The following is a 26,088-nucleotide window of genomic DNA, read 5'->3' as shown; positions in this document are numbered from 1 at the left end:
GTGTGCTGCTTATTTTCTGTGTGTGTGTGCTGCTTATTTTCTGTGTGTGTTGCTTATTTTCTCTGTGTGTGTGCGCTGCTTATTTTCTCTGTGTGTGTGCGCTGCTTATTTTCTCTGTGTGTGTGCGCTGCTTATTTTCTGTGTGCGCTGCTTATTTTCTGTGTGCGCTGCTTATTTTCTCATTTTCTCTGTGTGTTGCTTATTTTCTCTGTGTGTGTTGCTTATTTTCTCTGTGTGTGTTGCTTATTTTCTCATTTTCTGTGTGTGTGTGTGTTGCTTATTTTCTCTGTGTTGCTTATTTTCTCATTTTCTCTGTGTGTGTTGCTTATTTTCTGTGTGTGTTGCTTATTTTCTCTGTGTGTGCGCTGCTTATTTTCTGTGTGCGCTGCTTATTTTCTGTGTGCGCTGCTTATTTTCTGTGTGCGCTGCTTATTTTCTGTGTGCGTTGCTTATTTTCTCATTTTCTCTGTGTGTGTGTTGCTTATTTTCTCTGTGTGTGTGTTGCTTATTTTCTCTGTATTGCTTATTTTCTCATTTTCTCTGTGTGTGTGTTGCTTATTTTCTGTGTTGCTTATTTTCTCATTTTCTGTGTGTGTGCTGCTTATTTTCTGTGTGTTGTAGGGATGGGTGATATCTTATCGTTTGCGATATACGGGTAGAAATTCTCCCCACAATAAGAATTAGTCTTCTCGCGATAATAACGATAAAGCCTAGTTGATGAAGTGTTTGTGTGCGACGGTCTGCGATCCATTCATAGCTCACGTGTAGAACGAAAACAAGTATGGCGGAAGGTGAATGTGTATCTGATGACTTGTTTATCGTTAAACAAGGAGCTACCTCTACAATCTGGAACTGGTTTGGTTACAGAAAGTCAGTTTTACTTTCAGATCAGTGTTTGTGTTTCTGAGGCTCTCAAGACTGCATGCAGCTGTCACTCGTAGCTAAGAACAGTGGTGAATGGCACTATATTTATATCGTCACTGATATTGTTATTGCAATAAATACCAGAAAATATCGTGATAGTTTTACATCCATATCGCCCTTCCCTAGCATGTTGCTTATTTTCTCTGTGTTGCTTGTTTTTTTATTTTTTTTTTTTGTTTCCTTTGTCTTGCAGCTTGTGCACATTTCATTGCTACAGTTCACTAGATTTATGGTGCTAGCATGCAAGGGTTCAAAGTACAGATGTTAATCCTGCACGCACACACACACACACACACACACACACACACACACACACACACACACACACACACACACACACACAAAAAATGCCAAGCCTTTAGAAGTTGCTGTAATGTTTTACACACATCGTATAGGTTTTGAAAGAATATGCATGAAAGATACAGAAATAGCAACAAATTATTTTAGAGCATTTTACTATTTAGGAAGTGTCTTCAGATCATCTGCTGCTGGTCTTCTCCATATTTGACATGTTAAATGTAAAAACAGTGGAGCATGTTGCCAGCAAAATGTAAAAAAGTGTTTTGCTTTTACGCATCAAAGATCTGGAGCATGTTACCATTGAACTTTCCTCAGGCTCCATCAATCAGTGAACAACAACAAATAAACAAACAACAACAAAAAGCTTTTATTAATTGCCTTACTTTTCCTGACATGTTTTTTTTTTACTTTTGTATTATTTAAATTATTGTACTTTAATTCTGTTTTTACACACTTTATCTTTTTCTACTTTATAGTCTTATTTTCTATTCCCTATCATTGCTTATTATTATTATTGTTGTTGTTGTTGTTATTATTATTATTATTATTATTATTATTATTATTATTATTATTTATTCACTTTGTCTCCTTTTCAGCACGAAGGCTATTCTCCGCATGCGCATCAAGTCCAAAAGTGTGCATCGTTGGAGGAGGCCCTGCAGGCTTTTACACAGCACAGCATCTCCTCAAGGTTAGATTCTACTTATAATAACAATATCTTATCTCTGTTAAAGCACCGGCCAAATATAAAGAAACTCTGTCTACTTTGGAATGTTTCCCTTTCATCATGTTATTGAAAGTGACTTATTTGTTTATATACGACCAGTCGGTGTAGTGTAGGCCGTGATGTCTGTTAATGGGACATAGCTAGGAGGATGTGAATGTGAGTATCAGGCTTTTACACGTGTTACAGTTCCATAGTTTTGTAATCTTGATTAACCCTAAGTCAAAGAAAAATAGCTCACTGTACCTTTAATGTAGCTTAGGGTGTGTGGTGTGGTTTGGTATGGTGTGGTGTGAGAGAGAATATATTGGAATATCATTTACTAATAAAAAGATTAAAAAAAAAAAAGTAATAGAAAAACATCTAAACCTTTAGAATGGATAACATAGGTAGACAGCAACTGATGAAGTCCACTCAAATCATGATCGAGGTCCATATTTTTTAGGGAATTTCTTTCTATATGAGCATGATAAAAAGACACAACTAAATAACAATGTTTATAGCGATATCATGTTAAACAAAGAAGTAAAATTACATGAAGCATAATGCAACAAACATTTACATACACAGGTCCATTATGAAACATGACCTTAATGAATGGCGGTTTAATTCATAGCCAAACAAGGATTCTGATGCAATAGCATATAGAAGGAAGTTAAAGGACTTCTCAAACAAAAAACAATCTGCCCTCCTACAAGCTACTCAAACATTGCTATTCCTAGAAGTGGTGGGTAAGAACCGACAGTGTTGGCTTTCACTTCTGTGTTGCTGATTCTTTTCAGCCATTCTTCCCGGTTTCGACAAATTTAGTGTCCGAGCAGCACAAACTAGAAGACAGTGTCCAACACGGAACACATTTGGAAATCAAAACACGGTTGTCTTCTGTAATCTGACACAATTTTTGAGTGGGGAAAAAATTAGTGGAGATGAAATAAAATACATGTGTACTTTTGAGTTTGAACTGTGAAACATGATCTATTTGGTTAGTATTCGTTTTCTCTGCACATTCGTGCGTTCTGATGCGTTAGAAAATTGGAAGCCATTTTTAGGCATCCAGAAGTCATTCTGATCTGAAGATTACAGATAACAAAGAGTTGTGCCTTTTTAAATGATTGATTTGTTTGTGCATGATAAACCCAGGGACATGACCTTAAAAGATAAAAGAAGGTTTTGGTTTCAGGTTGACTCTTATCCAAGCTTTAGCGGTTGCCTTTTAAGCTAATAACATTTAAAGCCCTGAATGGTTTAGCTTTATTGTGGCTTGCTGATCTCCTGACGCAATGTAGCTCATCACGAGAAGGTTACCCAGCTGATGCAGGACTGCTGTTTATCCTCAGGATCACTCACAGTTCAGCTGGTGGAAGATATTTATCTTGCACATCTCTAAAGTAGTGTATTAGAGAACATTAGGAAACACAACGTAGTTCTATAAGTATGGATTTATCCTGGTCTGTTTGTAGTTCATGGGTCCTTTTATCTTATTTCATATATTTTCTACCATTTTCAGTAATATTTATACTTTCTTGCTGGATATATCAGACAAGAAAGAAAAGAATTCAAGAAAGAATTAAGGAAAATATTGAAAATAATTACATTTACATTTCGAAAGTGTTAAAATGAACCCTTTTGATGAAGGGTCGTACAATTTGCACAGTTTGTCAGAATATTATTATTTCAAGTCACTGTTGAGAAATTCAATGCTGTCTTAAGAAACGAAACTGGAACATACCGTGACAGCAAGATCTCATGAAGCAGTATAGCCAATATAGAAGTTTACTCAGCTGATGCTGGACTGCTATTTATCCTGAGGATCGCTCACAGTTCAGCTGGTGGACGATACTTTTCTTACACGTCCTTAAACTATAGAATAGTGTATTAACGCACTATAGTTCTATTAATCTGGATTTATTTGTTTGTGAGTCCTTTATCTAAATACACTGATGAAACGAAGCAACAGTCAACTTGTTGCATGTATTTTATTTTATTTTTTTTAGTTTTGCTCACCTGAAAAATATGTTAAAGAATATGCTAAGTATATATTATAATTGAGGGACAAAAAAAATCCTGCAACAACTTGACACTTTTGTTTTGAGCCAAGGTAGTTGAATTAATTTATTTTTTTTCAGCATATAGTTTAGCATCTGTAGTAATATTCATAATTTATGGGTAAATAAATGAAGAAAACTAAATAATTAAGAAAAAACATTGAAGAAGTATTACAATTAGAATGCTAACACTTTACTGAAACCATCCATCCATCCATTTTCTACACCGCTTATCCTTACTGGGTCACAGGGAACCTGAAGCCTATCCCAGGAGGCATGGGGCATAAGACATGGGACACCCTGGACGGGGTGCCAATCCATCACAGGCCACAATCACACACGCATTCGTGTGTAGTATTGAAGAAGAGTATTAACGTTTGCCGAAGTGTCGAAGATTATTAAGATAAACGAGTTCATCTGGAGATACTGGAAGTGACTGTGGAGAAATTCCATTGTGTCAAAGAATGAAAAGAGTATAATTTAACAATGCTGATGAACAAAATGGGTTTGTTGACATGTTGAACAATGTTATTGATGGTTTTTACTCAGTACCTGTTTGAAAAAGAATTATTCTACAGGGCGTGGATTTTGTTTGAGGACGAAGGATCTCACTGCACACGCCATGCTATAATGCAATACATCGATAGAAGTTCACAAGAAGATCCTAGGGCAGTCTAGATCCCATTAATCTTTTCAAGAAGTAGAGGCATTTTTGTGCCTTTCCAATGATGGTGGAGGTGTGTGTGGCCAGGAGAAATCCTTTGTAGTGTTCACCCCCAAGAATTGGAAACAGCCTTTCCATTTATGAGCACTGGACTAAGGTCAGTTCTCCTTTTCTTCCTGAAGTCCACCACAATCTCCTTTTTTTCCTGGTGTTAAGGATGAGATTGTTGTCAGAACACCAGTTCAATTCAGTTTTATTTGTATAGTGTTTTAAACAGTGGACGTTGTCCCAAAGCAGCTTTACAGAACTGTATAACCTCTGACTAGGAATGGCATACATCATTAACTCCTACATGAGTAACTATCTTTGAAAAACTGTGCTTGCCGTAGACCCTAAGATTACCTGCTATGTCCGGCACCCTGGCTCAATCTAAAGCTGCTGGAGCCTTAAAGGCTTAGCTAATTTCATGTGCCTTAAGATAGAGTCTCCTATAATCAAAGCTCTTTCATGTTTCTCAGTGGGTGCTTCACTGAGGAGAGCAAACCTGGTAGTGGTGCCCCTGTGGGCAAGCTTTAGCTTTGGTTTTTGACATCATAAATCCCCATAATAAACAGTTAAATAAAAGCTCTGTAATTTACTAACTGTGTCCCACACCCATACAGGCCGGTATCCTTACAGTACAGAATAGGTAGTGTTAGGTACTTTATATAAAAGGATATTTAAAAACAACACCACAGACTTTACAGTAAACACAGTGCATTGAGCCTTTTTCATAGCAGAGCCGCTCCAAGTCTTCCAGCTAGTTTCTCCGAAAACTGTAAGCCTTCTTTTCTTCTGGTGGATCCACGTTCACCACAACTCCAGGAGTCACATTATCTGTAACTTTAGGCAGATTAATAAATCTGTGTTCTTTTCAGTGCTAGTTAACTCCCCGTCACATGACAATGGAGCACAGTGAAAGGGAGTCAGGGCCTGAATTTAGTTTTGGGTCATTACAAGTGATTGATGGTTAACAGTAACCAATGTAAACTCTGCATTAAAGTTAAGAACGTAAAGATGAACTTTCATTGGTTATGTAACTTTAGAACGGTCACTGTATCAGCTCATTAGTAATTAGTAATTAGTGAATGTTTTGTAGAGAAATGAATACCGGTCGTGCCACGATTATTTTCACTCGCACAAATGCTCTCCAATATATTTTGAGGTTGCACAGATTTAAATTTCGGGAGCATATGCGACCAAAATGGCTTCAATTTCGTGCCTTTTGCGTTATGCGACTTCATTACTTGAAGCTTTTGCTGTTCTATACTTCAAGGCTTTATGCTCATTAGTGATCCGAGTTCCTGTGTGTATGGACGTCTGTGCGTCGTTTTATATATCGGTATGATGGGAGACAAACTTTTGTTTATCATGTTAAATGCTAGCGTGAAAGCAGTAGCAAACAGGGACATAGTCAAGATAATGTCATGGTAGTCACGTGATCTGGCATGCAGCGTGAATGTTATACAAGTGAGATTTCACAGGACGGGCAACTACTAGCTACTGTTATTCTCTGTCAAAGTGGGCAAATGGAGTGGTTTCTGTTTATTGGTGGATTATTGTTTCTTCTGTAGTCTGTGGTAGCTCGTATGCCTTGCAGCATATGTCGGGGGTTATCGTTATAGAAACTGTCCTCAATCCTGAGTTTTATTGCTTTAATACCTCGCTTTAGATTAGTCCTGACTAGACTATAGACTGCTACGTCACCAGTCCTGTAAACAGCATCTCTTTGTTTTCATTGGCTCCTGACCTGTTTAGTCATCCAGGGTTTATGGTTAGAGAGCACACAAATTTCCTTAACTGTGGTAACATTCTTTGTGCTGTAGTTAATGTAAAACAGGGTCGATGAGGTATTTTGTTGCGACATTGCTCCGTCAGGCCATACTCTACCCATTTTGCTAGTTGGTTTAATGCTGTTACTGAGTGGCTTGTAAGTTGGCAGCATGAAGAAGGAAAGACTGTCCTAGATGGGGACAGGGCAGGGTCAATGAAAACCCCTTCAGGATGCAAGTAGACCAAAATTGCAAAAACCACTAAGACTTCTCCTGCAAGGTGGAAATGCCGGATGTGCCGAGGCTATACGTGGTGATTGCTTTCGTTCACCAGGCATTGGTCACAATATACTTATATGTATAGAAATCACATAGCACTGAAGTCACTGCTCTTGGTCTGCCCTGCTGTATGTCTGTTTTATGCATCTGCTTGGATCCAGGTGAACAAATCTGTGAGAAGGTGCAAAGAAGGAGATTCTAAGGCTTAAGCATGTAGCGAAGCTGGCATGGACACCTCCAAAATCTAAAAGCTGTTCATCAATCAAACAGCTGTACCCAAGTGTAGAGGTCTCACACGCCATCTCTATTTATACTTTATTCTTTGAATTTGTATTGGGTATAATATCAGGATAATGTTACTAAAATAATCCTTGAATAAAGTGTTAACAAAGCGTGATGAAGCGGATGAAGCTCTGAAGATGCAGCACAGGAGGAGGACGGCTTACATGAAATAAAAACACGTGAGAGAGAGGATTCAAGCATGATTTCTTTACAAGAAGCAAAAACAGGAAGAAAAGAAAAAGTTTGGGAAGTAAACCCTTTAAATAGTGTTTTGTTCTTTTTTAAACATGAACCCAGACAGCACATTCTGTTTATGCTGACGTCGTAAATTCCCATCATAAACAATTAAATAAAAGCTCTGTCATGTAATACTGCTCACGGAGTTGCACGCCCATACAGGTCTGTATCCTTTCAGTACAGAATAGGTAGTGTTCGATCCTTTTCTTTTTAGTCCCTTGATCTTCATGAAGCTGTTTTGTCAGGTGTGTTCTCTAACTTGGTCTGGGGCTTTCCGGTACCTTCCAGATTACCTAAGACTTCAATTGTGCACAGGTCTACTCTGTCAATCCATTGTGTGACTTCATTATTTGAGCTTAATTTGTCCTCTAAAATATAGCACACCTGCATTCCAAAACATTTTTATATGGATTCGGTGTTCTGCCGGTTTGTTCACGCTACCCTACTTAAAAATGCTACCCTATGTGTTTCCGTCTCCTGTTGTGTATATCCTATAATCGTGTAACTCTCCCAACATTATGACATCGTTATTTGTTTAATTAAAAACAGGGGTATGTGCACTACAATAGTAAGAGTATATGGGGAGCATATTTTGATATTTTGAATGAACCAGCAGCAGCGTATTCTGTAATAACTTTTTTAAGGTTTCAGGAGTAGCGTGTTTAGATGGGGGATATTGGTCTATCAAATAATGCTCCCAGTTTATCGTTTGTTTGCTAGTTCATAAGGAGCTACGTTTATTTAAAGTAGCAGAACATGCCATTATCAGCTAATATCAACATTCTGTTGCAAATCCAGTGGGTACACGCAAATATTTACATGCTCACGGGTCAAAACAGACGATGGAGAAAAAAGATTTAAGATGATGTTCGCCATCAGCCGAGGTCTAGACTGAAAGCCTGCATAGTTTTGTCGTTGTGGTAGTGCAGAAAAGAAATGTGGGTCTGCACGTGCACAGATCCACTAAGTAGCACATCTGAAACAGAACAACTAAAAGACAGCAATAGAAATGCTCAAATATTGCTACTAGCTAATCAATAGCCTCTTTCACATAACGTAATCATTTCAAGGTCAAAGTTCACCTGAATTCCTTGTCACGAAGCAAAGCCTACGGTCACGTAGTGTAGGGTTAAAATATTATGGGTTTATTACTTAGCCCACTGCTCTCCTATTACCAAAGACGGAAAAGACTTTTCTTTTAGCTTGACTTTAAACGTCTCTAATGTAATCTAGCTTAAGAAACTGTTTCTTGTAACTATACAAAACATATAGATCATATACTTTTTTAGAAGAACCACTGAGTATTTAGATATAGGAATAATGAATGGGAGCACGTTCGCCTCACACCTCCAGGGTTGGGGGTTCGATTCCCGCTACTGCCCTGTGTGTGCGGAGTTTGCATGTTCTCCCCGTGCTGCAGGGGGTTTCCTCCGGGTACTCCAGTTTCCTCCCTCAGTCCAAAGACATGCATGGTAGGCTGATTGGCATGTCCAAAGTGTCCGTAGTGTATGAATGGGTGTGTGAATGTATATGTGATTGTGCTCTGCAGTGGATTGGCACCCCGTCCAGGGTGTACCCCGCCTTGTGCCCGATGCTCCCTGGGATTGACTCCAGGTTCCACGTGACCCTGGAGGATAAGCGGTATAGAAGATGGATGGATGGAATAATGAATGGGTTTATTGTACAAACACATGTGAACAATATACAGAAAACAGAAACAAAGAGAACTTACAAAGTTGATGGTCAGCGTCATGGACATAGGTTCCGTGATTTTAAAGCATCTCTGATGGTAAAAAGCCTTTTTCTATGATGTTACCAGCCCACTGATGGTACAAGCCAAACCTGGGTTCTCACAAGTATATCCTCTCATACCCCTGAGGCTCTTTTTAATGCATCATGACCAAGATACCAAATGGGAAATGAAACGATGTGTTTCATGGCAGGATGTTAATTAAGTTCTTGAGAATGAGTCAGTGGGAACAAAGCATGAATGTCTCCCATGCAACTAAACACAGTTCAGATGACCAGTTTTGGTTTGCCTGGTATCTCTGAAACACATTCCTGATCGTTTTAACCTTAATTAAATTACTACCACCATTTATAAATCTACTACAGTAGCATGCGTTGTAGAGTTTGTTATGGCAAAAAGAAAGCAGTTATCATTTCCAGCATTTTTTTTTAAGAACACAAATAAAATACTAAAAAGGCAATAGTCCAAGAGAGCGAGCGGCTCTCTGATGGTCACTGACGAAGAAGTTTGGCAACCGTTCCTACAACTAGCGGTGATAAAGCTAGCCTGATTGTGGAAGGTTTTTAGAAGTGCTTATGAGGCTAACTGTTGTCAACCTGCGCATGGCTTTGAAAGTGAGATTGACTGCCTGGAATTAAATGGCATTAACAGCTCACATAGTCATTTGGGCTTTTAGGGAGTACAGGGACTCAAATAGACAAAAAGTTCTAGAAGGACTGAGGCATTTGTTGGCTGCTGTGAGTACCATACCGATCTCGAGTGGAACGTGAGCAGGGGTTCTCCAAAATCAATCTCATTTGTCACATGCATCCCTTCTCATCATCACCATTTCATCTCCTGATGTTTTTGAACATCGTGCGCCACCACTTACAAAGTTCAATCCCGAGTGCTCAATTTGTGTGCTCATGGATACGTAAGGGAAATAGGGAAGAGTAGGAGGACACTGACATGATTTGATATGATTTTGATATGATTTGGGAATTATTTTGTTACTACATTTGTACATGCCACTTCAAAGAAGAGTACTATAACTTTTACCTTTGCAGCACTCATTTAGTACTGATGGTAGATGGAACCAAATCTATTCCTGGTTAATACAAAGTAATCAATCTGTTTGTGGAATGTTTGTAAGTGTATGCGCTCTGTCTCAGGCTAGAAGTGACCTGGTTGTGGATATCTACGAGCGTCTGCCTGTCCCATTCGGCCTGGTCCGATTTGGAGTGGCTCCAGATCACCCTGAGGTTAAGGTTAGTTTTCATTGTTTTTTTGATGGAAATTAAACAAATTAAGCAGCACAATACTGCTACAACAGCTGCACTGCCAAAAAAAAAAGGTCATCTTAACAAGTGAAAATATCTTGAGTATAGTTAAATATATCTAGTGATTCTTATTATAAGATTACAGTAAACCAAATATAAGATCAGTAAACCTATTTCTATACATTACTCATTTCAAGCTCATCATTTTCTTATTCTACATTTAATCATTTAGCAGACGCTGTTATCCAAAACGACTTACAAATGAGGAAATACAAACAAAGCGATATATCAAGCGGAGAACAATACAAGTAGTGCTACCAAACAAGATTTTTGTTAACTGAGTTCCAGAAAAGCAAAGTGCGCAGAGTAGAGGTGTAAGAGCCAGAGTATTTATTTATTTATTTATTTATTTTTAAGGATAATGTGTGGTTGGCATTTTAGTGTATTCAGACCGATATGAATGATTGATTGCTAATATACCTGCCATTTGAACACCTAGCATGTCCTGTGATTTATTGCAGTTCAATCACTGTTAATGCCGCAGACAAAACAATACGTATTTTTATAAATATGTGTAGCCTATTTTGTATTTCTGTTAGACTTTTTATCTAATAGTATGACATTTTGTTGCGTATCATCAGCAGGCTGTCATGACAGCAAAGTTATTTAAGGAAAGGTATTAGGACAAAACATTTAACCTTTAATTACAGTTGAGGTCATAAGTTTACATACGCCTTGCAGATTCGGAAAAATGTTAATAATAATAAAAAAATTAGAGGGATAATAAAAATATTGCATTTTGTTTTTTTTTTTTTATTTAGTTCTTCCCTGAATAAACTATTTCACATAACAGATGTTTATTTATAGTCCACAAGACACAATAATAACTGAATTTACACACATGAACCAGTTCAAAAGTTTACATACCCTTGATTACTAATAGTGTGGTGTTACCTGGAGGATCAACGACTGTGTTTATGTTTTGTGAGAGTTATTCATGAGTCCCTTGTTTGTCCTGAGCAGTTAAACTGCCCACTGTTCTTCAGAAAAATCCTCCAGGCCCTGCACATTCTTTGCTTTTCCAGCATCTTCTGCATATTTGACCTCTTTCCAACAGCGGCTATATGATCTTGAGATCCAGCTTTTCACGCTGAGGACGACTGAGGGACTCGTACACGACTATTACGAAAGGTGCAAACGTTCACCGATGGTCGAGAAGGCGACACGATACATTAAGAGCCAGGGGGGTGGAAAATTTTTGAACAGGATGATCAGTATTAATTGTAATTATTTTGTTTAAAGATAAAAAAAAAATTTCATTTAGTACTGCCCTTCAGAAGATACATAAGATATTTCCTTGTTTCCCGGAGGACATCATAACAGTTTACCCCAGTCATCCATGTGTGTTATTATTGTGGACTATATGTAGACATCTATTATGTGAAATAGCTTATTCAGGGCAGCACTAAATAAAATTTTTAAAATGCAGTTTTTATGATCCCATGATTCCATTTTTTGATTTATTTAATTTTTTTATCCTTCTCTGACACCCCTCTGAGGATCCATAAGGACTTCCTTTGCAGTAATGGATGACTCTAAGCCTCTGATAGTAAGGTCAGGAGTCGTGAATATAAGCCTACGTGATGTCAATAATTCTTCTTTTTTTTTTTAAATCTCATTAGAATGTCATTAACACGTTCACACAGACGGCCCAGCACGAACGCTGCTCTTTCTATGGCAATGTCAGCGTAGGTACGGATGTCAGTGTGGAGGAGCTAAAGAAAGCCTATCACGCTGTTGTGCTTGTGAGGTTTCTTTCATTGTTTTATTCATCATACATACTCTTGGCTCTTTTACATCACCGCATTCAAACATGCTCGTGTTATTGTGTTTGTTCAGAGTTACGGGGCAGAAGGAAATCGCTCGATGGGAGTGTCAGGGGAAAAGCTAACTGGTGTGTTCTCAGCAAGAGACTTTGTTGGATGGTACAATGGGCTTCCCAGCAAGAAAGAGGTAATATGTCACTTTCATTTCAACAGTTCACGCTTAGTTACAGCAGCTGTAAAAGATCTGGTCTTGAGGAAACCATTACACTTAGGGCCCTTTTGAAATCTATTTAATTTATTTTACAAGTTCTGTTTTAACCCTTCAGCCTTATTGGGTGGTGTTGCGAGTAGCCTTGCAGCTTCACAGCTCCGGGGTCATGGTTCAATCCTGAGCTTGAGTTACTCTGAGTGCTCATATGTTCTCCCTGTGTCCACCTGGTGTCTTACCAAGTTCTGTGTATGTTATCAAGTTCTCTGTGAGGTTTTTTTTTTAAGCTCAGAAACCTGCCAATAGAGGATTGGGCAATGCTAAATTGCCCCCAAGTGTGAATGTGTGTGCATGATTCATGTAATTGACAAGCATCCCATCCAGGGTAGTGTTCCTGTGCAAGATTCCAGAGACATTCCAGAGCCATTACAACCCTGACTAGGATACAGTGGGTCCTGAAGGTGCACAATTGAGTGTTTAAATTTTTCCCAGTTTCCGGTTTTCCTTTTTTTTCTTCAGATTTTTAGATGAAGATTCATTGTTTATTGCTTTGTTCCAAGTTAAAAAAGAAATAATGTTAATTTTATATTTTGACAGTGTTTGCTTCCCTCCTCATGTCTGAGATTCAGTGTTTGAGGGTGGTGTCGCAGTCTACACTAGCAGAACAGGAAAACAGATGATCGGTTGTGGAATTAACTTTGTTTCCTGCCTTGTCATGTAATTGGCGTACTTTACTTTGGTGGGGGTTTTTTTGTTTGTTTGTTTTTTCCTGCGGTTTCGTCAGTTCCATGACTTTTAAATGAGCCAAAATGAAAACAAACAGCGTGTGTGTGTGTGTGGTTTACTGCACTTGCTTTAACATAATTACATTTTAACATTATAACCTAATGTAAGAAAACATTTCACTAGTATGAGAACAAATTTCTAAAAATGAAACTGTTTTTTAATACCTCTTAAATCTTTTCATTCTAACACACCCTGTTTGAACTTGAAAAATGCGTTAATGTCTGAAATGCACATTTTCAGTTTGCTACACTTCTGTTAAAAATAGTTTACTTAACACTCTTACCCCGTATGGCCGAAAAACCCGCTTGCCCGTCTTTGATCTATTCCCGTAAGGACGATTTACCGGCTTGGTCATCTATGCCAAATCCCCGTAAGGCCGATATAGCGGCTTTACAGTGTAAACATTATCCCCGTAAGGCCGGTGTACCGGCATTACTCTGCTATGATTCCTTACTTATTTAATTATTATTTTTTTAACCCGGAAGGTTGATGACATCACGACGTGATTACATTATTACGCCGTCGTTTAAGATGAAGATCCAAGCGTGAATATTGGTGTAATAGTAGAAGTGAACTAAAAATGCCAAAGCGAATAGCTAATCGTGTTCCAGCTAAAGTTGCACCGACAGCGAACACAGGTACATCTAAAACGGTGAAAAAAAAGAAAAGAAAATATACACAGTTACACAGGCGAGAGCGAGGATTCTAGATGGTGACAGCAGTGAAAGTTCAGGCGATGTTGAAACCGATACCGATAGAGACGCAAACTCTCCTGATTCAGACCCTGATCCGTCTTCATCTTCAGCATCAACCAGTGCGACTGACACTGCATGGGTCTGGAGTCATAACGGGACCATTTCTGTGTATTCGTGAAAACACTACCTGCTGGTCTGATTATCACCAGAAACTTGACTTTTGGCGCTAAAATGCATTTATTTATTTATTATTTATTTGCTTAAATTTATTCAAAGGCTTTGACCACGCTTATGCTCGTATGGTACTTCTAAAGGAGTATAAGGATTTTAGTGAGCATTTTTAGTCATTTCTCTAGTTAAGAATTGTGCTCTAAGTGGAGTAAAAACACTGAACTGATTCATTTTCAAAGTAATATTACACAAATGCATTTATTATAAGTTGTTTCAAGGCCTAAAAATTTTAAAATTAAAATGTTGATTTTGGGGCCAGTTTTGGCCTGGGAACTCAGGGTTGGCGTGCTGTTTCTATGGGGAATATAGGGTTGTGGGACATAATACTGTGGAACTAAGGGGTTAAGCAATTATGCACCAGTTGACATGTGCTACAGCCTGGAAAACATACTTGTACAAATGCACACTTTGTATAAGCACTTGGAGAACGCATGCATTTGTATTGTACGTATTGCACGTGTTCATAGCTGGGAACTTCCTTTCAGCTCACAGTCATTTATGAATTTTGCCGGTCTGTGTCTGTCATGCAGCTGCATCCAGATCTGAGCTGTGAGACTGCTGTCGTTTTGGGACAGGGGAACGTGGCTCTGGATGTGGCCAGAATCCTCTTGTCTCCCTGGGACTTTCTAAAGGTCACTGCATGCACCACAAATAACAGGAACAAATTTTTACAAAGAAATTATAAAGATTACAATGTATTAAATGGATATTAGTTTTATATTTTCATGTGATGCATTATTCATTGACAAAATGAAACAAGTGAAGTTCTATCATGGCTTGCAGAACAAATCCGGCCTAATTCATCTACAATGTGTAGCGGACTTTTTGCCTATATAATTAGTGCGGCAAAAGACGCCCTGGGTTCTCTTACCCTATTCAACTTCAATGTCTATGGTTGCAATTCCCCTTGTATGTGTTTCAATGTCATAAACTGTCACTAACTAGATGAATGTTTTTTTAAATGGTATACTTATGTGTAAGCTTGTTAACTGAGGTAATACTAAGTGTAGTCAAACACCTTTTCTAATGCGTACACTCTATTCTATATTAAATGAATATAAATCTTAATCTGACGCATCAACCCTCCACACCCCGTATAGCAATAATGAATTCCCGACACCCAGGTAAAGTTTAGGTATATGTATTGAAACACAATTCTTTGCATGTATATCAACTTAGAAATAAAACGTATTCAAAACTTTAACTTAATGTTATACCTTTTTCTGAGGTTTTTAAATCAATACCATTACCAAAACGACAGGTTACATATAACCCCATGTACATGCATAAAACAAGCAGTTTTCAGTTATACCCTTTAACCTATGGGCCCAAAACAATAGCCTACCTAAGCCGGCACACCAGAATTTCTATAAACCCCACACACACACCACTGTTCCTGATGCAGGCCTGAATCGTAGCTTGGGGGCGTTGAGGCCTTAAAACTGTATTGGCCGCTTCATGCGAATCGCCCCACAAAACCAAACAAATTCACTCACGAGGTTGATGGAGATGTCCGTGACCAGAGAGGGTCCATGCACCGTCACTGCAGGCCTGGTCACGCGCTCTCGGTGTGTGCAGTTACTCACGCGCCGCTGTAGTTCGCGTATCAGTTCAAACAGCAAGCTGTCTTCCTCCAGTTAGTCTCGCAGTCTTGTTCCTCAGAGGCAACTCATTGGCTGTCGAAGCCAGTTAGCATAACACAGTCCCAGCTACCGAGTTGCTAACTTTTCAGGCAATACTATTAGCTGAGCTATTCCGACAAATTCGTTTTGAAAATGTCTCTGTGATACCGACTTCTTCCGCATGCAAAGTAGTGAATAGGTTATCGGTCTGACAACCATTAAGTGTTACTCAAGCACGAAAAGTAGCATTAATCACGTTATAGTTCTCCAGTGTGGTGATCTCCGTGCCTCGCCTGCAGACGAAAGAGAGCGTGACTTTTCCTTACGCAGGACTTGCCTCCTCCCATGACCTCTCACCTTTCCCTTTGATTGGCTAACATTTTAACCTAGAAACAAATAATTTTTATTTTAATCTTTCATATTTTCTATCATTTTCGTAGAACAAAGTAGCAATCTTTTCCACATGCATTTGTACATACAATTATTTAACATGGAAATACAGAATTCCAAAAATACAGTGTCTGTGTATTTAAATTCGTACAAAACAAAAGGAAACTTAACCATGTATTTTCTATAAGGTTCCAAATGTACTCACATTTCTCATATCAACCATTCCAGAGCTCCATTTTTACACCGGATGCAGATACTCCTCCACGTTTGCACTCATTGTAGACTTTTCCGCAAGACATTATCGCTTATGATCTTATCAAAGATCCTGTTTGACTTCTTTTTAAAAATAAAATCCTGGCAGATTTAAAACTTCCAGGGAACAAAAATAAGTAGTGTGCAGTTTAAGGCCTCGTTTCCTTTTCTGTTTTCTTCTTGCTGTTAGTGCTGTGGCCCACTTTTCCTCCTGTTAATGTTGAGTAACACGGTGGATAAATGTTTCTTTTTACTGAATTAATTAAATTTATTTATTTATTCATTTATTTATTTTGCAGAAGACTGACATTACTCAGCAGGCCCTGGAGTCTCTCGGAGCCAGTCGGGTGCGCAGGGTTCTGATTGTGGGGAGAAGGGGGCCTCTGCAAATCGCATGTACCATTAAGGTATAAGAGCTTTTTTCTGCTTGTCAGTCTCAGCAGTCATTCCTCCCCTCATTCTCATTGTCTAACTCTCTGACTCGCTCTCCTCTTTACTTGCTTGTCCCCCCTCTTTAGCTTGTTCCTATTCCTTGGCCCTTCGTATTTTATTTTTTCATCATTTCATCGTTTTGCAAGTACATTATTCAACTTTATTACAGCCCATGCTATTGTAATTGTAATAGGCCTAATGCTGATTCTTACCTCGGCAGAAAACTCCATCCATCATCTTTTTCATCATCCTTTAGCAAAATGATTGGCGAATTTTTATTTATTTAAAAAAACGTTTTAGTTGCTTCACACACTGTAATGTATGTGAAGCATTTAAAAGCCTCCAGAGACAAGACTTAAAAGCATTTAACATGCATAATCCGGCTTTGACTTTTGATTACCCACTTGAGAAAAAGAAGTTCTCTTTTTTTTTTTTTTTTTTTTTACATTTTATTTGGGTTTCACATTTCCTCATGCAATAGCGTTCTTTAGTTCCTTTTTGATTCTTTTCGACATCGTTTTAATGAACGCTTCTGCAAGCCTTATGTTTGCTTCTTGAAGCCAGTGTAGGCGAATAATAGAAAGCTCAGACACAATAAACACACAGGTCCTGATATCACTGGCTTTAAGGCAGAGACTGTAGGAGATTGCGGATAAACACTCCTAACACAAACTCTTCGTTGTGGACGATCTCACACGTTCCTAACAGAAACTCTTGACTGTGGATGATCCCATGTACCGTATTGACCACCTGCATTTTTGCTGCTAACTAATGTTATTTTTACATTTACAAAATGTATTATTATATTGTAATAGCTCTCACCTTATTCCAGAAGAACTGTGCACTGGTCGGTGTTGCACTGTCCTTTATTATACCTGTTTAGTCTTTGTTGTATTGTCATGTAGGTCTGTGTAGTCTCATGTAACTCTGTTGTTTTATGTACTGTACCAGCTGTATATGGTTGAAATGACAGCCATTTGACTTGACTTGGTGGGGAGCACAATGAAAGTTTTCCCATCTAGCCTTGCTTCTGGCATTACAGTGTAGTAAATTATGGCAAGTAATATGTGGCACACTCTGACATTGTCAGCTTTATACAAGTCTAAACTAAATTCTGCCCTCCTGTCTTGTTTTGCTTCAGGAGGTGAGAGAAATGATTAACCTGCCTGAGACTAAAGCTGACATGCTCCCAGGTGACTTTGAGGGCATAGCTGAGGCTCTGAAAGGTACAGGCACTAAACACGACCATGGTGAACACTGCATGTGTTCAAAATCCATCATCTGTATTCATTTAGTCGAATTAATCAGAAACAGATTTGTTCTGTTAACCCTAACTCTAACTCGTGCACATGTTTATTCAGAAAAAAACAAGGTATTAAACATTTTATTGGATTGATTGATATTTTTTTTGGTACATTTTACCTCTTTGCTTAATGGTGTTTATTGGGCAGAGTGTAATAACCAGATAGATAGAACTGTAGAAAGCCGAGTCACCTGCTTACTGACTCTCTACATGATTCTCACATGATTCCAGCACTAGAACAACTCACAACTTGACTCAGATTCTAGACTGAAGACTCGAAACTAAAATTGCAGCAACATTTAACATACACTATATGACACATTACATAGACCACCCTGCAGCAACATATGCGCACACGGGACAGATGAAAATGTTCAAAATTGCAGCCGATTGGAAAATGCATCCCATTCGTGGATATAAACTTTAAAAAATGAAAATTTGCATTCTACATAAATGCTCAGCATATTTTGGAAAGTTCCTGTATCTAATGGTGTACTGTGTATTATACAGATTATGCTCATCAGATTTGTCCTGATCACTTGAGGTGAATGGGATAAACCATGTTGCTGTAATTTATGACTCTGTCACTGGTATAGTTGAGTCAATCAAAACTCGGGCATGCCATGTCAGGTACTTGAGATTTCTGCAGTTATGTCTGGAAAGCTTCGTGGAAAATTTGCAGGTGGTAACAGCACAAATGGAATTAGACAGGTATATGAGAGTCATTGCATAATAGAAGATTTACAACATGGCGCTGTGCAATTTGGCACCCTGCAGTTTATTGTTTACAGACCAGACCATTTTCTCAAATTCTCAGACTATTTGAAGAGAGACAAGAACTGATTTCAGACAGAATGCTAGACGAGGATTTACCGTAGTGCTGGCACTGAGTCAGATTGCGGGGGGAAATAGTCTAATGTCCAAGTCTAGACGAGGATTTACTGTAGTGCTGGCACTGAAGCAGATTGCGGGGGAAAAATATAAAGTGATTTTGTGGAATATTTTTGGGGTGGAAAGCCTTTTTGCTTATTTGTTGTATATACACTGCCTCCAGAAAGTATTCACCCCCAATATTTATTTCTCTTTTTGCTTTATCACAACATCAGATTTAAGCATTTTCAGAATGAGATTTTTTTTTCCTACTTCTTTTGAAGTGAAGTCTGTACATAAATAAAATCAAATAAAGCATTTAAACGTATTCTAAATTATTTAAAAATAAAAAAAGATTATTTGATTATTCATATACATTTTTTTTTTAAATATATGAGCGTTTAATTGTTATTTTCTCAGCAGTACCAGATTTGAGTTGTCTCTTTTGATTTCGTCATTTTCTCCCATTCCTTAATGCAAATTTTTGGCGGACAGCAATTTTCTTGTCACACCACAGATTTTCAATTGGATTTAAGGCTGGGTTTTGACTTGGCCATTCCAAAACGAAAACCTTCCTTTGCAGTTTTTGCATCTTTGCTTTGCCTCATTGTCCTGTTGGAACATATATTTTTGCCCTAAATGCAGATGTCTGACTGACTAGAACAGCTTCTTCTTACCAATTTACTTATATTTGGCTCCATCCACGTTGCCTGTGATGGCAGCAAGCTTTTCAGTTCTTCCTGCTGAAAACAACCCTAAAGCATGATGCTACCAAATACCGATCAAACACCAGTGTGCTTGATCATAGGAATGGTGTTACCTGGGTGTTGGGCTGTATTTGGTACAACCCAGACACTACCAAGATCAAGGCCAAACTGAGACATGAAGCGCAATTGTCAGAAGTGTCTAAGAGTCCACTGAAGGTGTTTCAGAGCTCACTGGGTGAAATAGGGGAACCTGTGCGGACCTGGTGTGATGAGTCTAGCCAAGCATAATATTTGGCGCATTTTTTTGGCGCATATATTTTTGGCGCATGGTTTTTTTTTGTTGTTTTTTTTTTTTTTTCTTCCTCCTTATAACAACTTCATCTCTAAGCTTCATATGCAGTTCTTTGGTCCTCATGACAGCAGGACTGATCTGATCTGCCATTTTAGCTGTGAGACCTCCTAAATTCAGATATATGTATTGTGCAAGCATGCAATAGGATTTCAAATTAACACTGGTGTACCTTGTTTAAGATATTTAGGTTACTAAAAGAAGAGGGGTGGATACTTATAAATGATGCCATTTTAAGACTCTTTTTAAAATAATTCCAAGAATTATTTTGTGAGGATTATACCTAAATACCTGATTTAGCCTCATCACTGTAGAGTCACTTTAAAGTGAGCAGAAAATAAATCCCATTCTTGTATGCTTAAATTTGGTCACAAATTGAATGAGACATGCATGAGAAGTCGTTGCGTAATATAAGATTTACAACACGGCGTTGTGCAATTTGACACTGTTGGAAGTGCACACTGGAGTTTATTGTTTACAGCAAAAAAAAGAGAAGGAAAAAATAACTGGGGGTAAATACTTTTTCAATTTGCTGTATTTACACGGCCCTTTTTTAATCCGTTACAAAAGCATTCGGCTTTCAGAATAGCACTAGACTTTTCACTGGGTTTTCTACAGCCCTAACAGACAGCTTTAATTTTATACAGGGTTTTTGCAGGAGCTTTTTGTGTTTCGCAGGAGTTTTATTTCTGTTTGGATCGATAATGTTTCTCTCTCCACCCCTAAGAAATTCTATAAATACAGTATGTTCTCACCATTTTAGTCTTTTAAAAGTGGCCACTTGCAGTCAGAAATGTATTATTTAAATGCGCTTTCCTGTGCGTTTAAACAGCACCACATTTCAAAATGTACACTATATGGCCAAAAGTTTGTGGACACCTGTCAATTACAGACATATGATGTTCTTCCCCAAACTGTTGCCACAAAGTTTGAATTACAGAACTGTATACAATGTCTTTGTTTACTGTAGTATTACAATTTCCCTTCCCTGGAACTGTGGGGCCCAAACCTGAGACTAGAGCCCTGACCTCAACCTCACTTAACACCTGAGTCTGCACCCCAGACCTCAAAATATCAGTGCCTGACCTCACTAATGCTTTTGTGGCTGAATGGACACATCCCCATAGCCACGTGCCAAAATCTAGTGGAAATCCTTCTCAGAAGAGTGGAGATTTTTGGACTATATGGATCCGGTTTGGGCCTTTTGTTTCGAGTGAAGGGAAATTGTAATGCTACAGCATACAAAGGCATCCTGTACAACTGTATAGGAGTTTGGTTTTTCTAATTTATTACTTGACACATGCTGTGCTTTGCTTTCTCTCAAGGCAAATGGAGAAGGTTTTGAGTTCTTTAATGTGAAATAAAAACGATCAATCTATGTTTGACTTGGCTATGTTCGAAAAGTATATAGTTAATGTCAGTTAACTATATTTATTAGGGACATCACTGAATTTCTTTGGACAAAAATGATCAAAAAAGGAGCTTTTTTAAATGAAAAGAAAGAAAAAAGGATGTATTTTGACAAAATAAAAGATTAAGTAGGCCTACAATGACGAGCCGGATCTAATTTTCACACCAGTCAACGCAAATGTGTTCAAATAGCTGTCAAGCCCATGCACGCCTACTTGTACGCATTATTTCTTTTTGGGTTCGGCAGGTCTGCGGAATGGAACAATGACTAACTGAAGCTTCTTTTGTGTAAAGAAAAAGTCACACAATAAATAAAACCTCTTTCTCCTCACACCTTCTTGCATTAGGCTTTCATAAAGAAGGGCTGTGTTGCTTTATGAGCAAGATTTTTAGCGTTTACTGTTATGAAGGTCCTGTGAAATCTGTGATTTAATTTTCCATAAAGTCAGGAATGGAAACAAGAACTCGATGAACGAATAATCCCATCTTCCGGGATTGTATGATTTTACATTAGAATTGTTCTTTTGGCAAATAAAGATCAGTGAAAACTTTGTCATCCCAGCCATACAGTAGTAAAGTCTGCAGTAGAATACAGAGCATTACAAAAGAAATTGTAGATCAGACTTTGTACACATATTGTACACAAAGTAACATATCCAGTTCTACTGGTTTAAAGATGATAAACAGTAGAGAGAAACGGCTGGCAGATCAGTACAACACAGAGATTTATTTAATGTTTGTGGCAGCAGGAGCTTATTAACTGCTCAGTGAATGCCCAAGCAGCATAAAGACATTTCCTGAGTATGGCGACTTATCACCACTAGCACTATAAACTTACTATAAATTTAACCTGCATGGCAACAGGATGGGCATCCTGTTCATGATTGTGTCAGGATGTGATCCTGATGCCTGATTTATTGTGTGTGTGTGTGTGTGTGTGTGTGTGTGTGTGTGTGTGTGCAACATCAAGTTTATTTTATAACAAGTCTCATTTGGGTTGAGGTCATTGGACATTTTTAGAGCATTTAATTTCTTTGCCTTAAAAAGCCCTTGGGTTGGTTTCGTGGGAGCCAAACATGCCCATGCCATAACACCTTTCAAAACCATGTTTGACAGATGATGTGGTATGCTTTAGATTATGAGCCCTTTCTTTTCTTCTCCATACTCTTCTCTTCCCATCATTCTGGTACAAGCTCATGTTGTATCAGAACTGGTCAGGCTTTTTTTTTTTTATTATTATTTATTTATTTATTTATTTTTTTGTCAAAGTCTAATCTGGACTTTCTGTTCTTGAGCGTTACCAGTGGTTTGCATCTTGAGGTATCTGTATTTACATTCATGAAAACGTCTCTTGGTTGTTGCCTTTGCAATGATACACCTACCTTTTCCAGAGTTAGGTGTTCTTGACTTGGCTAAATGGTGTGAAGGGTTTTTTTTATAATAGCACTTTGGTTGACTCTTTGCCTTAATTTCTGATCGTGTGTATGTTTGTGTAGATCTCCCCAGACCTAGGAAGAGACTGACTGAACTATTGCTGAAGACTGTGAAAGTGGATGAAGGCCAACAGAAGGTAGATAAACAGTGGGGTTTTCGTTTCCTGCGCAGTCCTGTGGAAGTGCTTCCAGATGCTGATGGAAAAAAAGTAACAGGGGTTCGCTTTTCTATCAACAAACTTGAGGTGAGGATTTCTGCATAGGAGCACTTTTGCACCAAAAAACCCCCGCTAACTGGGACTTATAGCATTTTCTAAACAGATGATCATACACAAGAATTGTTTAAGCTACTTGGATTCATTTCAGATGAAGAGAACATGCTTTATTGTCAATGTTTAGATTTGTATGACTTCTGTATGTGGTGGTCTTGCTAGGAAAAGGTTTGAGTTGTTTCTCCTGTACTTGTATCCAGGGTTCAGGGGAGGAGGCTCGGGCCCTGCCCACAGGACAAACCCAGGATATAGAGTGTGGTCTGCTCATCAGCAGTATTGGTTATAAGAGTCTACTTATTGACCCCTCTGTGCCCTTTGACCCTCGCACTTCCACAGTGCCCAATGAAATGGGCAGGGTGTCGGATACATCAGGTAAGAGGAAGGTCATTCAGTCCCTACAGGATTTTGCGAATACGCAAAATCAAGCAAACTCTGCAATATTCTGGGGAGCTTGCAATTTTTTTAAATTAACGCAGATTTTCCGCAGATTTTGGCCAAGACGCGTCATGTGACATAATCACAACGCACATTCAACCAAAGCCCTCTTCGATTCACACACGTGAGGTAAAAGGTCTCATTTACCAACAAACACAACTTCAAAAGAGCGTGCAAACCAATTTGGTGCAATTTCACCAATTCGTACCAACAAATACGTACAAATTCGTACCAAATTCACCAACAAATATGTACAAATTATGTTTAAAATTGTATATAATTGTATTGTATACAATTGTGTGTACACACACACACACACAAAAATATATTTTCTACATCCTGAATATTCAACGAAAGTACAACTGCAGTTGTACTTCAATCCTGTACAGACTGGCCAATATGAGTGTGTGAAATAGGCAGTTCACTAAGATGGCCACTTGCCAGGAGTGTGTGCCTGATGTGTTGCCACTTGTTGCATGAATTTCTATTTCATTTTCTCATATATATATATATATAAAAAAAATCAAAAATAAACATGATTGGTGCAAATCTTTCCAGTTTTTAATTTTGAAATCAGTTATTTGAGATTTGGTTGCTTTTCATGGATATTAGTTTTTCGTCTGTCGAAATTATGATCATTTCACACAGAATAATTGACCAGTGTGTAAATCACAGAGATGTTTTCTCGATGTCCACATGGTAGTTACAGTAAAACATCCAACGTGTACTGCATACATCTCATTTTAAAACAAAGTCATTGTTTTCACCTTTTATTATAAGTGCTTGTTTTATAGGGGTTTGAACTTGCTTGTTTGGACTAAATATCAAGAAGAAGAAAACATTCTTTAACGTTAAAACATTTAATGTTGCTGTTCACACATTGTGTTTAACTAAAATGAGATGTATTGAACGTGTCTTGTAGCGGTCATTACAAAGGCTTCTCCACTAAGTATTAAATACATTTCAGTTAGCGTGTTCAATACTCTTTTTCCTGTGTCATTCCACTTTATTACACATAACTTTATTTATGGACTTTAATGTTGTGAATTCTTTATATTTCCAGATTTCTTGAGTTAATACTGATGTCTGGTGAAAATTTTATGTGAATAACCTCATTGGAAATGTATTTACTGAAAACAATGTTGACTCATCCAATACTTATTTCCCCTGTGTGTGGGTGGGTTGGTGGGTGTATTCATTATTTTTGTGTTTGTAGTTATAGGGCAAATATGAGAATTGTGATTTGGCTGGTCGTCAAAAAAGCCTTGCTGTAATTTTCAAAACTAAAACTGACAAAAAGTGAAATTTTGTTATGGTTATGTAGTTTTTTTCATAGTATTTAGCCATTACTGTAATACAAAAGTAAATACAAGGTCCTCTTGCAAAGTAAAACCTGTGTGTGTGTGTGTGTGTGTGTGTGTGTGTGTGTGTGTGTGTGTGTGTGTGTACACAGGACTGTACTGCAGTGGCTGGGTAAAGCGTGGGCCGACTGGTGTGATCGCAACAACTATGAATGACAGTTTTGAAACAGCACAAATTCTCCTGAAAGATTTGGACTCAGGAACACTCGATCCGTCAGTCGACAAAGCTGGTGCTCAGGAGATTACGATCTTACTGAAGACTCGAGGTAACAAATACGTACAAAAGTATACATTATATTTAGAATTGTGTATAATTGTATTGTATATAATTGCACACACACACACACACAACATACTTTTTAATATATTTTCTGCATCCTGAATATTCAACGAAAGTACAACTGCAGTGAACACGCACTTCTTCTGCCCCATCTGTAAACTTTACAAAGCGGTGCTTTCTTGTGCATCCATAAAAAATAATGCATAAGTAATTATATATGATAGTAACTATATAAATAAATTATGCCCTAGTGTGTATATGTAGTGAGCATACATGGTAAATAGGAGGCCACTTGGGATTTGGCCCAACTGTGAATTGTTTCTGTGTAAACCTGAGATGAAGTTATATTAGAAGAAAATATTTATATGGAAACAAAGTAGCATGAGAAGTTTTAAACTGAACTAAATATCAAGAAGAAGGAAATATTACTGTGGGTAATTTTTTTTTATTTTTAATTTTTTTTTTTTTAATTTTTTTTTTTTTTTTTTTAAGAATAAACCTGAAACAGTAAAGTTAGTGAGCAAAGTATATTATCTTGCGTATAAAGGTTTATTTCTAAAGATCTACTTATTAAGTGTCATTATATGAACTGAAAGATCTATTCATATGAATAATACTGAAACTGACAAAGTTCATTTAAAGTTGTATGATCGTGGGTGTATTATCTCACCATTGTTAACAAAGATGGAAAAAATGAGCTGTAATCTCTTATTCTGCTACTCGTTGCACAACCCCTATTGAAAAATGGAAAAAGTGCCATGCAAATACCTGAACTTGAATTTCTGGTCTAAAGAGATAAACAATAATTAGAGTTGGCACTGTAGGAGAGATTGTAGTTGGTGAATAGATTTAGATTTGGAGGAGGATTGATTTGGAATACTGAATAGTCTGTCTTTTTGACCCTGGATCAAACACATAATCCGCACTGACTGAAAAGCTGCCTGTTAACAT

At 37.9% G+C, this 26,088-nt stretch overlaps 1 protein-coding gene across 2 annotated transcripts in view; it reads left to right on the top strand.

Annotated features, from left to right (window-relative positions):
- fdxr (ferredoxin reductase) overlaps positions 1–26,088 on the top strand; it is a 31,924-nt gene that overhangs the window by 2,448 nt on the left and 3,388 nt on the right. Inside the window, exons 2-12 of one of the 2 annotated variants that reach the window (XM_053639217.1) lie at positions 1,821–1,915; positions 10,168–10,263; positions 11,958–12,080; positions 12,175–12,288; positions 14,552–14,653; positions 16,585–16,692; positions 17,859–17,943; positions 22,853–23,034; positions 23,262–23,433; positions 23,549–23,625; positions 24,950–25,115. In XM_053639217.1, coding sequence (XP_053495192.1) covers positions 1,821–1,915; positions 10,168–10,263; positions 11,958–12,080; positions 12,175–12,288; positions 14,552–14,653; positions 16,585–16,692; positions 17,859–17,943; positions 22,853–23,034; positions 23,262–23,433; positions 23,549–23,625; positions 24,950–24,973 — 1,178 coding nt within the window. In that variant the 3' untranslated portion in view covers positions 24,974–25,115. Of the gene's footprint in view, positions 1–1,820; positions 1,916–10,167; positions 10,264–11,957; positions 12,081–12,174; positions 12,289–14,551; positions 14,654–16,584; positions 16,693–17,858; positions 17,944–22,852; positions 23,035–23,261; positions 23,434–23,548; positions 23,626–24,949; positions 25,124–26,088 lie in introns of those variants that run through there. The other variant, XM_053639216.1, reaches the window with a different exon arrangement.

Source organism: Ictalurus furcatus, chromosome 13, assembly GCF_023375685.1.
Source record: "Ictalurus furcatus strain D&B chromosome 13, Billie_1.0, whole genome shotgun sequence".
In the NCBI taxonomy this organism is placed as follows: Eukaryota; Metazoa; Chordata; class Actinopteri; order Siluriformes; family Ictaluridae; genus Ictalurus; species Ictalurus furcatus.
Note: the sequence above shows the minus strand (reverse complement) of the source record. Positions and strands in the feature narration are given on the sequence as shown.